Genomic DNA, 14,688 nt, shown 5'->3' on the forward strand with positions numbered 1-14,688 from the left:
AACTAAATGTTATTCACTGTTGCATTACAATCACAGAATGTAGACAATGTTGCTCATGTATTCTGATTGTGACAGTGTGTTATAGGGAGAGCAAAGACTGAATGTAGCACTGCTGCCAAGTTCCAACTACTGATTGAACTAACAATCTGATTATTTGTGCTTGTGTACAATCACATTGTTGAAATGTGAGCATTTCCCCATGTGGCTGTTGAATACAAAATGTCTTTTGTCTGTGAGAGCATGTGTCAATCTGTCAAATCGTTGCTTGTCTCCTCTGTTATTCTAAAAAACACAGATTGTGTTGGAAGGACAGCAAAATGTTCATTTAAATACTTGTTAACAGTAGACCTATGAGATTTAATCAGAAATACAGTTTTCCATCATAACTGTGTTTGTCAAGAAAGAGGACTGCTGTGTGCATGCTGCTGAAGCTAGATTCCCTATGTAAAGAGGTACCTGTTACCTCCAACATTAGTTAAAAATAATAACTATAATGACTATAATATAAGTCGGAGGTTGTGGGTTCGAATCTACCGTGGTGCATCCGGCTTTGCCGGGCGTCTATGCGAACACAGCAGGATCGAGGAGTAGGACGAAGGCTCTATTTCGTCCCGGTGGGGGCTCCTCACTGGCAGGTGAGTCAATAGGATACAACAGCAATGACAAACAGAAATGTGTGTGGGGTGGGGGCGAGTAAATTGGCATAACGACTAAATTGGGGAGAAAATGGGGGTAAAAAAGTATGGGCTACTCAAAAATGTTTGAATAAAAAAATAATATATATATATTTGTGTGTAAGTCGGGAAAACTTACAATAAACAGATGTTTTGAAAGAAATACATATTTAAGTCAAACATTTCTCATAACGATTAATATTGCGAGTGGTTGCCTGACAACCAACTAGCCAATCACAGCGCGAGTCGCGCGACCGATTGCCCCTCCGGTGTGTGCGATGTAGCAGACATGAACGTCAGGGTCCAGGGATGTGAGTGTGAAGGACTGATCCACCATCAGAGACCAGTGATGATCCACTTGCTCTGTCGTTCCCATAGAGTGGTCGTTCCTCCTACGCGATCGCGATACGTAAAGGTCCAATGAAAGGTCGGTACACGTATAGGCTACACATGCAATATTATATGATGACGACTCATCTTTGATATGTAGCGTTTGATGTTGCTTGCGGATATTTACTTAATGTGACGTGTCCTCACCACAGTAGTATTTAGTGGTAAATCAGTATTCTGCATGAATCATTTCAGAAACGTGGTGGATTAGGCTATAGATCTCTGTCTCTTCTCCTCTCAGCTTGTCAAGGTTATCAGGGAGAGTTGACGACGTGTCGTGTATACAGTCTACGTTGCGCGCTACAGGTGCAGCTCATATAAGCTTTGCCCTTCAAATTCGCGTTTAACAACCATGCTTCAAATGACATTGTAGAGTAGACTACAATTTATACTATCTCGTTATTGCAATTTGCAGAAGATATCAGCGGCATGTTTAATGGGTCGCATGGAATGGCATCTGAAAACATTTTGTGTATTAACAGAACAAAATCATCATTGTCTGTCTTTACACACTGCTTGCTATTATTATTATTATTATTATGATTATTATTACCCTTAATTGTATTATTATTTTTTTATTTGTATTATTATTATTTTTATTATTCATCCGATGTCACAGTATAGGGATGTGCAGATGCCACCTCAGATTAATGATCAAACAAGCACTGAAGTTCAAGTATCAGCCTATAGGCAAATATCAATAACATGTCTCATTCACTATTTCAGTCTGCTGTCTATAGCTGATTAGATCAATCTGTTTTAATAATACTATTAATGCCAGGGGCATACATAGGCTACATCTCTGTGATTTGATCTAATCTGTTGCGTAATGCTGTGACATCTGAGCTTAAAGGGAGAACTGCTCAAGACAAGGTTTAGCCATTAATTCTAGTCCTTTCCCCCATGTGTGTTTTTCTCCCTCTATCTCTGTCTCCTAATGTATCTCAGGCCTGCTCGCATCCTCCTAAACGGAGAAACGGGGGACAGGTGAGAGAGAGGAAAGGAAGGGAAGGGACAAAATATGGATTCCATCTCCATGGCTGGTGCTGGCGGCAGCAGCCCAGTCTTCACCACAACCTCCTCTTCGTCCTCGGCCTCCCAGCACAACTTCCAGCACCAGCAGGAAGTCTCCTTCCTCCCACACAATGGGCTGAAGAACGGTTCCAGTGACGTGGGCATCCCCGCGGGCGGCGCCTCCACCTACTCCACGTCTTCCATGATCCCGCCCTCGCCCTCCACCGAAGCCAAGCCCATGGTGGCCATCTTGGGCTCGGGGGACTTCTCCAAGTGCCTGACCATCCGACTGCTGCGCTGCGGCTTCCGCGTGGCGGTGGGCAGCAGGCAACCCAAGCGCGCCGCACAGTTCTTCCCGCACGTGGTGGACGTGACACACCACGAGGACGCCGTGGGGAAGGCCACTGTCGTCTTCCTGGCCATACGCCGCGAGCACTACTCCTTCCTGTGGGACCTCAAGCACCTGCTGGAAGGTAGCTCACACTCAGACAAAAATGAAAAATGTACACCCCTGGTGTCAGGTAAGACACCTACTGGTTGACAAGTGGTGCTGCCTGAATCTCATGAGCCAAGTGGGTGTCTTCTCTTGGCTCAGCAGTAGAAATTTGGTCTCTCATGCGGGAGACCTGGGGTCGAATCCTGGGTGGGAGAAAAAAAGGTATATAAAAAGGGTGTGTGATTTTAACTGGTAAATGGTCAACCAAATGATCGCAGGTTTGATTCTGGCAGAGACCTGTATTGCTTGTCTTCCTCAGTTTCCTGTCTCTCTGCTGTCCAACCTAAATACACCAAAATCTTTAGAAAATAAAAAGGTAAAGATGTCTTAAGCCTAGTTCAAACCAAAGGTTTACGACGAGCCTAGTTGAAACTTGCAACCACTTGTAAATTTTTTTGTCAAACTATGGTTTGCAAATTGCAACGATATAAAACAGTCTACTACATCAAGGTGATGAGTTGAGACTTTTTGCTGTTTCCAAAGCAGTCTTGTTCATGCCATGTCAACCTACTATAACTATACTATACTTGATGTGCAAACTCCAGCACCTGACAGCTCAACCTTTCCTCCTGTATCTGTTTAGCTATATATTGTATTTATTCTGCTTTATTTATGTACTAGCAATCCTAGCACCCTTGGGACTGTAAACAGCAGATAAACCTATCCCTCCCGGGTATAGTAACGGAAATGCAACAAAAACGATAATGCCAGGTAATTCAGACCGTAGTGACTTTTCTCTCCAGCGTTCTATAATTCTTCTTTAATGAGTGCATATGAAACTGTTGAACCTCACAAATAACGCTGGGTACAAATCATGCACATAATTATATCCACCGGGCCAAAAAGGCCAGGGGCAGAGATCATGTTGTTGCCCCTGTGTGTGTGATTGTGTGTGCTTGTGTCTGTGCATGAGTCCAGAGCTAATCTTGCAAACCTTTTGTGCACCCAGCCTGGTAGAGATATGCGGTCCACGAAGCACCCTTTCTAGTTGTACATACTATAAACAGAGAGACAACAATGCATTGCACGTTAAAAGTGAAACATATCTGCGATGCAACCAGCATTCATCTAGAGAGAGGATTAAAAATGAAAATTAATAAAACCAAGGCTGGACTATAAAAAGCAACCTGTGGCCTGGCTAAGCTGTTGTGATGTTTCCTCCAGGAAAGATCCTGGTGGATGTGAGCAATAACCGGCGGGTCAACCAGTACCCAGAGTCCAACGCAGAGTACCTGGCCTCACTGCTGCCTGCGTCTGTGGTAGTCAAAGGCTTCAACGTCATCTCTGCCTGGGCCATGCAGCAGGCCAGCCCTAAGGATGCCAGCAGACAGGTATTAACATTGCAGATAACTCTATATTTCTCTATTCTATTGAATTCTGAGGTAGACTATAACACTGTAGTGAGCTGGATGGAGTCTACATGGACATTGTTGTGATTATGAGTAGAGAGAGTATATAACTTATTGTTTCTGTGAATCAGTGGTAAATGATATCAAGGCATATGCCCCTGTTTTGTGAAGCTCCTAATCTCTTTATTTAGCATATTCAAATTGATAGTTGAAGCAAATAGTTCTCATATATTTTATAAACTGTCCACATTGTTTATTTGAATTTGAATAGTGGTTTCTATAAATACCTGTGGTTGTGTTGATCCCGTGTATCTGCTGTCATTCGACGTCAATCGCTGTAGACTGGTGGTCGATTTGAGCATCTAATTTGGCGACATTTGAAGGACACGCTCTGGCATTCTCTTGCAAACAGCTGCAGCTGACTGGATTAACATGACTAATATGACTAACATGTCACGGTGATGACATGTTGTTGTAAACATATCATAATAGACTACATGCTATGCATCACGTTATCTCTTCAATCGCACTCTGCTCTCTATCTTTCTCTCAGGCTCCAAATGATCTGAAGGACATGCATGTCCTTCTATTTCTCTGTCTCCCTCTCTCTTTCTTCCCCTCTTTGTCTCACTCATCCTCTCCCTTTCCGTGTCCTTCCTTCTTTAGTCACCTCATATTTAGACTGAGAAATGGCAGCTGGTAGTGCTGATAGAAGCATTAGACAGTAGGGGTCTCTGTCACCGCTGTGCCTGTCTGAGAGCATAGCTGAGAGACACTCATTTGCCTTCAGATTTGATGCATGTGGCTGAGAGGAAAGGTTCATCTGCCACCATTCATATCCCAAGGCAAATCCGAGCACTCCAACACTGGGCCACACAAGATGGATTAAATGATCATCATTGTGGAAGCATTTCCATAGTATAATGGTCAGAGAATCAACCCTATGAACATAATGTCCTTAGTTTGATTCTGGGTGTTGCAGGTCAGTTACTTAAATCAATCAATCAATTTTATTTATATAGCGTCACATCACAACAAGTTCTCTCAAGACATTGGACTGTTAGTATGTGATTATTATTATGTATGTAATTATGTAATTATTAGCCTACTTCACAGGAAGAGAAAATGTGCCTGTTACAATTATAAGTAGAATTGTATTGTACTAGAAGTTCGGCCCGCGGGCCGAACGTCTAGTACCCCGTCAAGTTCTCTCAAGACACTGGACTGTTAGTATGTGATTATTATTATGTATGTAATTATGTAATTATTAGCCTACTTCACAGGAAGAGAAAATTAGCCTGTTACAATTATAAGTAGAATTGTGTTGTACTAGAAGTTCGGCCCGCGGGCCGAACGTCTAGTACCCCCCCCCCCTAACCCCCCCCCCCCCCCAAAAGAAAGAAAATATCGTTTGGGGGTACAAAATCATGGGATAAAAAATATATTAAAAAAATACCCAGGACCCCCGGGGAGTCTTGGGACCCCCGCGAGACATCGCGGACCCCCGTGAAACATCGCGGACCCCATCGGCTGTTTTTTTTTTTTCATGAAGAATGATCGTTTTTCCCCTTCAGCCAATTGCAGTGCATTTTTGCCACCTCCGCGACTAATGTGACGCAACGGGACTTTTGAGATGGCCATGCCCAAAATAGGTTGCCTTATTCGGATACATGCGTGTGACTGCCCGCCCCTGCCGGTTCTCTGAATTTGTATTTTTAAATAGGCTCTGTCATGATTAATTGACCACATATATGAAGTGAAACAACTAAATTCTATCCAAACGATATCTTATAAGTAAATTCCGTGCCTCAAAGAAGAAGTTTGAGAGCTTTTAGAAGTTCTAAAACAGCTGAGAAAAGTGCGGAGAAAACTGCCCACAGAAACTGCCCAGAGAAACAATGGCTGCCGTTCGTGTTTGGTCGGCTGCACTGAGGCTGCACTCGGCTGCATTCGGGCTCACTCGAACTCGCCACCTGATTGGCCAACTTTTGCTGTCAATCACAGAACGATGAGCGACGACGCTGATAGGCTCGGAGAGTGAGGTTGGGTTGCCATGTCCAGGTGTTGTAAGCGTGAAGTGGGTGTAATTGGTTAGAGAAAGTGCGTCGACGCATGCGCAGTGCGCAGCTTTGTGTTTTTTCATGAAGCTGGTTGCTTGTTGCTTGTTGCTCGTGCACAATCTGGCAACAGCGGTGAAAGACGTGACGAAACCAGTCAAACCAGCGTGACCAGTTACACCTCGCGCATGCGCCTGCATCCCAATTGTAGTATAGATGTGGATGTCAGGCCCTGTCACATCAGGCCCCTCTCATAGCACTGAATGGCAGGGCTGTCATGGCCCTGTCACTAGCCCTGTCATGTTACCATGGTGCCATGTTACCAACCCTGTCACAGAGCTTTCAGACCCTGTGCCAGGGCCTGACATCACTGTGACAGAGCTGTGACAGGGCTGTGACAGGTCCTGGCAGCGCTGTGACAGGGCCTGACATCCCTGTGACAGGGCTGTGACATGCCCAGTCACATGATACTGACCATGATACTGACCATGATACTGACATTATACTAACCATAGTGAATTATACTAACCATAGTGAATATAGTTTAACTCCTTAAACACCTTGATAGTAGAATCCTCTGACCCCCACCCCTCCTTTCTCTGTAAATATACCGTATGATTCTACTGATCTTTATTCCAATAGGTTTTGTATTGTATTTTATTGTATTGTATAATAATCGTGTTAATAAAGTATTCAATAAAAAAACACGATACTGACCAAGATACTGACCATGATACTGACATGATAGTGACAATCTGACATGAAACTGACCAAGATACTGACCATGATACTGACATGATACTGACCAAGATACTGACCAAGATACTGACCATGATACTGACATGATACTGACAATCTGACATGATACTGACATGATACTGACCAAGATACTGACCATGATACTAACATGATACTGACCAAGATACTGACCATGATACTAACCATGATACTAACATGATACTGACCAAGATACTGACCATGATACTAACCATGATACTAACATGATACTAACATGATACTGACATGATACTGACCAAGATACTGACCATGATACTGACATGATACTGACAATCTGACATGATACTGACATGATACTGACCAAGATACTGACCATGATACTAACATGATACTGACCAAGATACTGACCATGATACTAACCATGATACTAACATGATACTGACATGATACTGACATGATACTGACATGATACTGACCAAGATACTGACCATGATACTAACATGATACTGACCAAGATACTGACCATGATACTAACCATGATACTAACATGATACTAACATGATACTGACATGATACTGACCAAGATACTGACCATGATACTAACATGATACTGACCAAGATACTGACCATGATACTAACCATGACACTGACATGATACTGACCATTATACTGACATGATCATGCACTGACAATGAAAACGAATTTGCGTTTAAACAGTCAATACATCTTTTTGTCTAGTTGTATATATTACAATAATAACGCACCTGGACTTGTCTCGTGGCACACCAGGACGCTAGGGTTCATGTGGCTAACCGTTGTCCCGTCCTCCCGTGCAGGTGTACATCTGCAGTAACTCTGTGGAGGCTCGGCAACATATCATGGAACTGGCGCGAAAGCTCAACCTCCAGCCCGTGGACATGGGCGCCTTGTCGTCGTCGCGGGCCATCGAGAACATGCCCGTGCGTCTGTTCCCCGCCTGGAGGGGCCCCGTTCTGGCCGCGGTGGCCCTGTCCATCTTCTTTTTCGCCTACAGCTTCGTGCGCGACGTCATCCACCCGTACGTGAAGCACAAGCAGAGTGACTTCTATAAGATCCCGATCGAGATGGTGAACCGGACGCTGCCCACCGTGGCCATCACGCTGCTGGCCCTGGTGTATCTACCGGGCCAGCTGGCGGCCGCCCACCAGCTGTACTACTGTACCAAGTACAGACGCTTCCCCCGCTGGCTGGAGGACTGGCTGCAGAGCCGGAAGCAGCTGGGACTGCTCAGCTTCTTCCTGGCCTGCGTTCACGTCCTCTACAGCTTCTGTCTGCCCATGAGGAGGTCTGAGAGGTATCTGCTCCTCAACATGGCCTACCAACAGGTAATGAGGCACGGACGACTGTGTGTGTGTGTGTGTGTGTGTGTGTGTGTGTGTGTGTGTGTGTGTGTGTGTGATCTTTTTTGATAACATACTGCATCTCCACAATAATGGCTGTGCCCGTGCTTTCCCTTATAATTTACTGCCATAGTAGCTTCTAATTTTAGTAACAGCAAGTATAATTACCTTGCAGTGGCTACTTTGGGGTTAAGCTTGGGGTTGGTGCCGGTCCATGCCCTCAGTAATTATGTTAGGTTGCATCCGGAGATATTATAGTTTTGAGATATTCATTAGTTTGTATTTCAATTTCGTTTGGTGTTTGATTTCAGTTTAGTTTGAGTTAGTTTCACACTAAGTAGTTTTAGTTTTAGGAGTTGACTAGCTTTAGTTTATTTTGTTTTAGTCTTACATTGTTCAGATATTATGAGGATGGCCTTGATTTATATTAGCTGAAAAAGATAGGATGAAAGAATGCATGACAGGTCATTTTAACGTCTACTCAGGCTTTTGTGAGCACCCGGTACTGTTTTTAAGTTGCTTGATTCAGTATTTAGATATTTGATATTCATTTTATTTAGATATTTATCATTTGGTATATTCATTTATACAAACCCACTCATTCATCAAAAACACCCGTCCTTGGATCTGGTGACTCATACTGCCCCCCTAATACGTGAGGGGGCCATGTTTTTTCGATTGCTTTTTTCATTCATTTTATATATTTTTTGTATTGTATCTTAGTTTTTTTCATTTTATAAAAATTTAAAAGATATATGAAGAAAGTAATTGAAAAAACAGGGCCCCTCACATATTAGGAGGGCGGTATGAGTCACCAGAACCAAGGACTGGTGTTTTCGATTCATGGTTAAAATGGAGTTTGAAGTTACAATGGGTTTGTTTAGGAAGGGGGCGTGTCTGATAACATTTATATCAAATATCTAAATACTGAATCAAGCAACTTAGAAACTGTCTGGGGTGCTCACAAAAGCCTGAGTAGACGTTAAAATGACCCCAAACATAATTATCTGAAAGTGAAATATCCCTTTAAAGGACCCATATTAAGAAGAAGGCACAGAATCATCTTTATATTCACATCACAGGTTTACTGTGTAAAACAGTGGGTGAAAGTTTTTCTGCACGTTCCATGGTATTTACTATTTATCGTTTCCAAAAGGGGGGGGGGGCAGGGGGAGTAAGGGGGGAAAGAAAGAATCAAGAAAACTAAACAAAAAGGTTTAGAAAACAAAACGAAAAGGTGTCTACATATTTATACATAGGGGTGTACAAGAAAGGACTGAGACAGTCTCAGAGAGAAACACATTTTGGACATTTTTCTTCCCGTCTCTGCTACAGAGCTGGTTCCCAGCCGGCACTCTGACTCCAACAGTCGACTGCGAGATACATGTTTACTTTAAGAATTAACACACTGCTAAATTTAGATGAAAACTGGGTCTTGTGACTCAGTGGAATTATTCCGCGTCTGTTGACGATCTCTCCCCTGTGTGATTACTAGTTTGGGGCTGAAGATGGAAGAGGATGCCTCATTTATACACGTAAAATAGCATATCTACAACCTTACAATGCATGTCAGTATCGTGGTCAGTATCATGTCAGTATCATTGTCAGTATCATGTCAGTATCATGTCAGTAGCATGGTCAGTATCATGTCATAGACATGAGAGATTGAAAGGTGGATGGGTTAGTGAGGGAAAAACTGCACTAGAGAGTTTCTTCTACCAGATCATGCAATCTGTTAAAAAAAAAACTGAATATAATTGCACCATGTTGGGTTGGACCTATCAAACATTTCATATCTCAAATCACATTGTTCAGGAAGGAGCAGGGGCGTCGTTACGCGGGGGCTTCAGCAGCTATAGCCACCAATGTTTTATCCAAAGCCACCAATAAAGACCAATTAAAAAATATATATATATATATATTTAATTTCTTTTTTTGAATTATATATCTATAACCCTAACCTAAAAAAGTACCCAAATCCGCTGAAATCCTCGATTTTTTTTGCGCGCGCGTGCATGTGTCCGTTGCCTGGGGGACTAAGCCCCCAACCTAGTAGAGACCTAGCAACGTGTCTGGGAAGGAGTTTACCTGTTGATCTCAGGCCTGACTGTACTTAATGCTTGTGTGTTGGCAGGTCCATGCTAATGTGGAGAACTCGTGGAACGAGGAGGAGGTTTGGCGGGTGGAGATGTACGTCTCCTTTGGCGTCATGAGTCTGGGGCTACTCTCCCTCCTGGCCGTGACCTCCATCCCCTCCATCCACAGCGCCCTCAACTGGAGGGAATTCAGCTTCATACAGGTAAACACCAGCACCGTCAAGGGGGGAGGGCAATAGATTAAACAGTGGGTTGCAGTGCACATGTGAGGAGTTGTTGATCATGTCAGTATCAGGTCTGTATCATGTCATTATAATGGTCATTATCGTGTCGGTATCATGGTCAGTATCATGGTCAGTATCATGTCAGAATCATGGTCCGTATCATAGTCAGGATCATGGTCAGTATCATGGGCAGTATCATGGTCAATATCATGTCATTATTATGGTCTTTATCATGGTCTTTATCATGGTCAGTATCATGGTCAGTATCATGTCAGTATCATGTCATTATCATGGTCATTATCATGTCAGTATCATGTCATTTTCATGGTCATTGTCATGGTCATTATCATGTCAGCATCATGTCATTATCATGGTCATCATTATCATGTCAGTATCATCTTTCTTTTAGGAGGGTAGGACATGTCTATAGAATATTTCATGACAATTTTATGACAATTTATTTGCTGAAAACTATTACTGGATTAAAGCTGATCTGTCCAGTGTAACATAAACAGCCTAAAAATTGCCCCTGTCTCCCTATTAGTCCACTCTGGGCTACATCGCCCTGCTCATCGCTACCTTCCACGCCCTGCTCTTTGGCTGGAAGCGAGCCTTTGAGGAAGAAGCATACCGTTTCTACTTGCCGCCCAGCTTCGTGGTGTCCCTGGCCCTGCCTGTGTGCGTCATCCTGGGCAAGGTGCTCCTGCTGCTCCCCTGTGTGGCTGGTAAGCTCCACCGCATCCGCCGGGGTGGGGAGAACATCCGTGGCCCCTTCCAACGCCTCGACCCAGTGGGCTCAGTCACGCACATATCACCAGAGAGAGTCACCATCATGTAAAATGGCTGGTTGTCTTTTTCTTTATTTTGATTTGCACACAAGCTGCCACAGACATTTGCTCTCTTTATGCACTTGACTCATTTGTTTTTGCCTTTAACAGAATATTCTTATTCCATAGGTTCAGCGTCTTTTTATTACTTTTTCCATTATATTAGGTATGTTTTATATTTGGTTTTGTAGTTTGTAGTCATATTTCTATATATTTCTTTTTTTGTTTGGTGTATAAACATTAACATTTAACAATGCTGCAAAGATGTATTCTAAAATGTTGTTAATATATGCCCACATGTGACCAAATGTTGCTTTTATGCCCTGCTTGTTACTGTGACTTAATTTATCATTTCTGTAACTTGTTTTAAACTTTGCATTATTGTTGCAATCATCAAGGGGTTGTTAACCTTTCCTATAAGTGGCAAACAAATCACACTCTGGCTGGACAATGTGAGCCTTCTGTAGAGATCACATCTCAGACTGGAGTTATGATTGATGATGGCTAGTTTACCATTCAGTGCTTGCATCTGAATGGTACCACTTGCATACCTATTCCCTATTTCACATAGTTCGGCAAAAAAAAAAACGACAACAAACAGGTTTTTGTGTTTTTAGTGTGTTTTGACTGTTGTACTGTGCAATATTGTGTCAATCCATTATGTGTTATACATGTGAGACCCATGAGCTGTGATCAAGAATTTATCAAAAAATATTTTTGATGTTTTCTGTTGCTCATACAGACTATGCTTTCCAATAGTGGTTTAATTGATTATCTAAAAAATAATCGTTAATCTAATAAAATAATCAATTTGTAATTGATCCCTATTTTGGGCATGCCATTAAAGTGAAAAGTTTAAAAAAAAAGAATCCAAACATTTTAATGATAGTGAAAATGACCGATCTACAAGCGCACAATGCTTTGTGATGTGACGTGTTGTGAGTTTATAGATCTGCTATTTTAACTATTTTCCCATGACACCATTGTGCCAAGTATAAAACAATGCTAATGTGGTTAATCGATTTATTGATATACATTTGCTTCTCAATTATTCAGTTAATCAAAAAAGTAATGAATAGAATGCTAAGAAAATAATTGATGGTTGCCAACAAGGTGATAACACCATAGCGAATAATATTGTGTATAAAGGTGCCTGCTGACTGTGTTCACTCTATGGCTTTGGTGTCCCGGTTCGAATCCCGGGCGTTACATATTACATTATATTATATTTAATATACAGTATAACAGCTTCCTGTTCAGCTCTGAAGTATATTGCCAGTTATCTACTTCCAAGTTTCATAATGTTTCATATGTGTTAACTAAATGCTGTATTTTTATATTAAAAGGGACTTAACTAACTAGAAAAATGTGCTCCTCGGAGCACAGGTCTCTGCCAGGCCAGGTAAAAAAAATATTTTAATTGTATGAACTACGGTTCAAGAGGTATTGGGCAAAACGTGAATCTGCCTGTTGTAGCACCACCATGAGGCCCATTAGAAAAATGTAGGGTGGCATTTCTTCCAAATCTGTCTTGATCACATGTGTGTACCGATTTACGTGATGTTTGGACAAAATCAGTGGGAGCAGAAGCGTAGGTTAGGAGTTAGATGTTATAAAAATATGTTACAAAATAGGGGATTCAAACCAGGGACCTTTGTGTTTATAAAACGCTGACATGGCTCTCATGCTATAGAAGCATGGAAGATGTTAAGGGTATTTCAATACTTGATTTGAACCAACAACCTTGTGTTTATGAAACAGCAATTCATCTCCTGCACCACAGAGGCTTGGAAGATGTTTGTGACAATTAAATACTTGTATGTGTATGTGTGTAAATAAGTTTCAACAGACGTCTCTACCCACTCGGCACACACACAATACAACGCCCAAACGCCGTGCATACGCCGTCCATACGACGTCCGAGTCAGACGTGTGTCGACGTCGTTTCAATGTAATTTTTGCAAAACAGCTGCTGACTGAGGTCTGACTCGGACGTCGTATGGACGGCGTATGCACGGCGTATGGGCGTTGTATTGTGTGTGCCCAGTGGTAAAAGAGATAATTATCTGTTGAAAAGACTGTGACAATGAATTACGAAATGGTAGAATCCCCCCCACCCCCTCTAAATTCAATAAATCTAAGATATGATCGCTATTAACTACCTGTGACAACAGTAAAGGGGTTTCAGGGGGAAACAAAAATGAGGCAAAATGAGGAATAATATAATAAAAGACTGTCTTGCTAATAAAGCGTCATGTCTCTCGTGTTTTGCAATGTATTTGATATTACCTTTATATTATTTAATAAATTATGCATTTCATCCTCTATATATTGTCTAGCAACCTTTATGATAAAGGCGAAAAAAGATAGTAATCCGTGAGAGCTAGCTAGACTGCTCAGATGCCGAGATACCGGTGGTGGGATTCGATTCCATAACCTTATGGCCTGAAGTCAAGAGCTCTTCCGACTAAGCTATGGATAGGGCAACTGGTATGTAGCAGAAGTCACATATTCAACTCCCACCCTCGTGGAAATCCAAACGTTTATGTAGATGAATGAACGGGTCAAAAATGGAGAACGTGCAAACACCAGGTTGAAGTTCATCCATGGCGGTCATGACAGATCCAGACTGCACTAGCGATTTGTTTACATTTGACCGCATGGCTCATTTGCATACGACGTTACCATATTGATTTTATCCCACTGTTGAGGGTTAGGGTTATATTTTATATTTATTGTTTAAGACTTATAGTAGGCTGCCGTCCCACTGGAATACAGTGACTGATATGAATTAATAATACTGGCCCATACATAAAAGGAAGAATACCTTGTGATGTCAGTGACATTTTATTACAAATGAAAATAAGAATAAGAAACAGGGCAGTAACAATACGTAGCTCAGACGACACACTTGTAGTCACCCCTGCCAGTACTGTCACCATTAAGTAAATGTGTCCACTAGGTGGCATTGTCTACCTAGCTGCACAGCAGTTGGCCTGTGAGATCCAGTGGTGTAAAAACTAAGTAGCCTACATGTACTCAAGTACTGTACTTAAGTACAATTTTGGGGTATTTTTTACTTTCTTCAGTATTTAAATACTTAGTAGTCAATACTTTTATTTCATACCCCACTACATCTCAGAGGAAAATACTGTACTTTTTCTCCAATTATATGAAAACTAGTTAGTAGTTACTTTGTAGATTTTGATTATTATTCGGCTACAAAACACTCACCACTTCAGCCCTAGATATGTTTTGGCCATTTGAAAATAGCACATCTACAAGCTCACAATGCGTCGTTTGGAAAATCCAAAAACGTATAAAACTGACGAGATGGTTGATTTCACTAAGTTGTTCTGTAAAGGAATATATACTATTCATTAGGTTAACAGCTATTTCTATCTTCATTAAAACTGTTTTGAAAAATACAAATCCTGAAAAATG

At 41.9% G+C, this 14,688-nt stretch overlaps 1 protein-coding gene across 1 annotated transcript; it reads left to right on the forward strand.

Annotated features, from left to right (window-relative positions):
- Positions 1-1,031: 1,031 nt before the first annotated feature.
- Positions 1,032-11,287, forward strand: LOC308077479 (metalloreductase STEAP2-like). Its single transcript, XM_080418173.1, has 6 exons — positions 1,032-1,101; positions 2,013-2,551; positions 3,739-3,905; positions 7,555-8,082; positions 10,232-10,396; positions 10,962-11,287. Exons 2-6 carry the CDS (start codon positions 2,086-2,088, stop codon positions 11,253-11,255), a joined length of 1,620 nt encoding a protein of 539 aa, XP_080274299.1. The 5' UTR covers positions 1,032-1,101; positions 2,013-2,085; the 3' UTR covers positions 11,256-11,287.
- Positions 11,288-14,688: the final 3,401 nt, after the last annotated feature.

This window comes from Gymnoscopelus braueri (genome assembly GCF_963280865.1).
Source record: "Gymnoscopelus braueri genome assembly, chromosome: 21".
NCBI classification, from domain to species: domain Eukaryota; kingdom Metazoa; phylum Chordata; class Actinopteri; order Myctophiformes; family Myctophidae; genus Gymnoscopelus; species Gymnoscopelus braueri.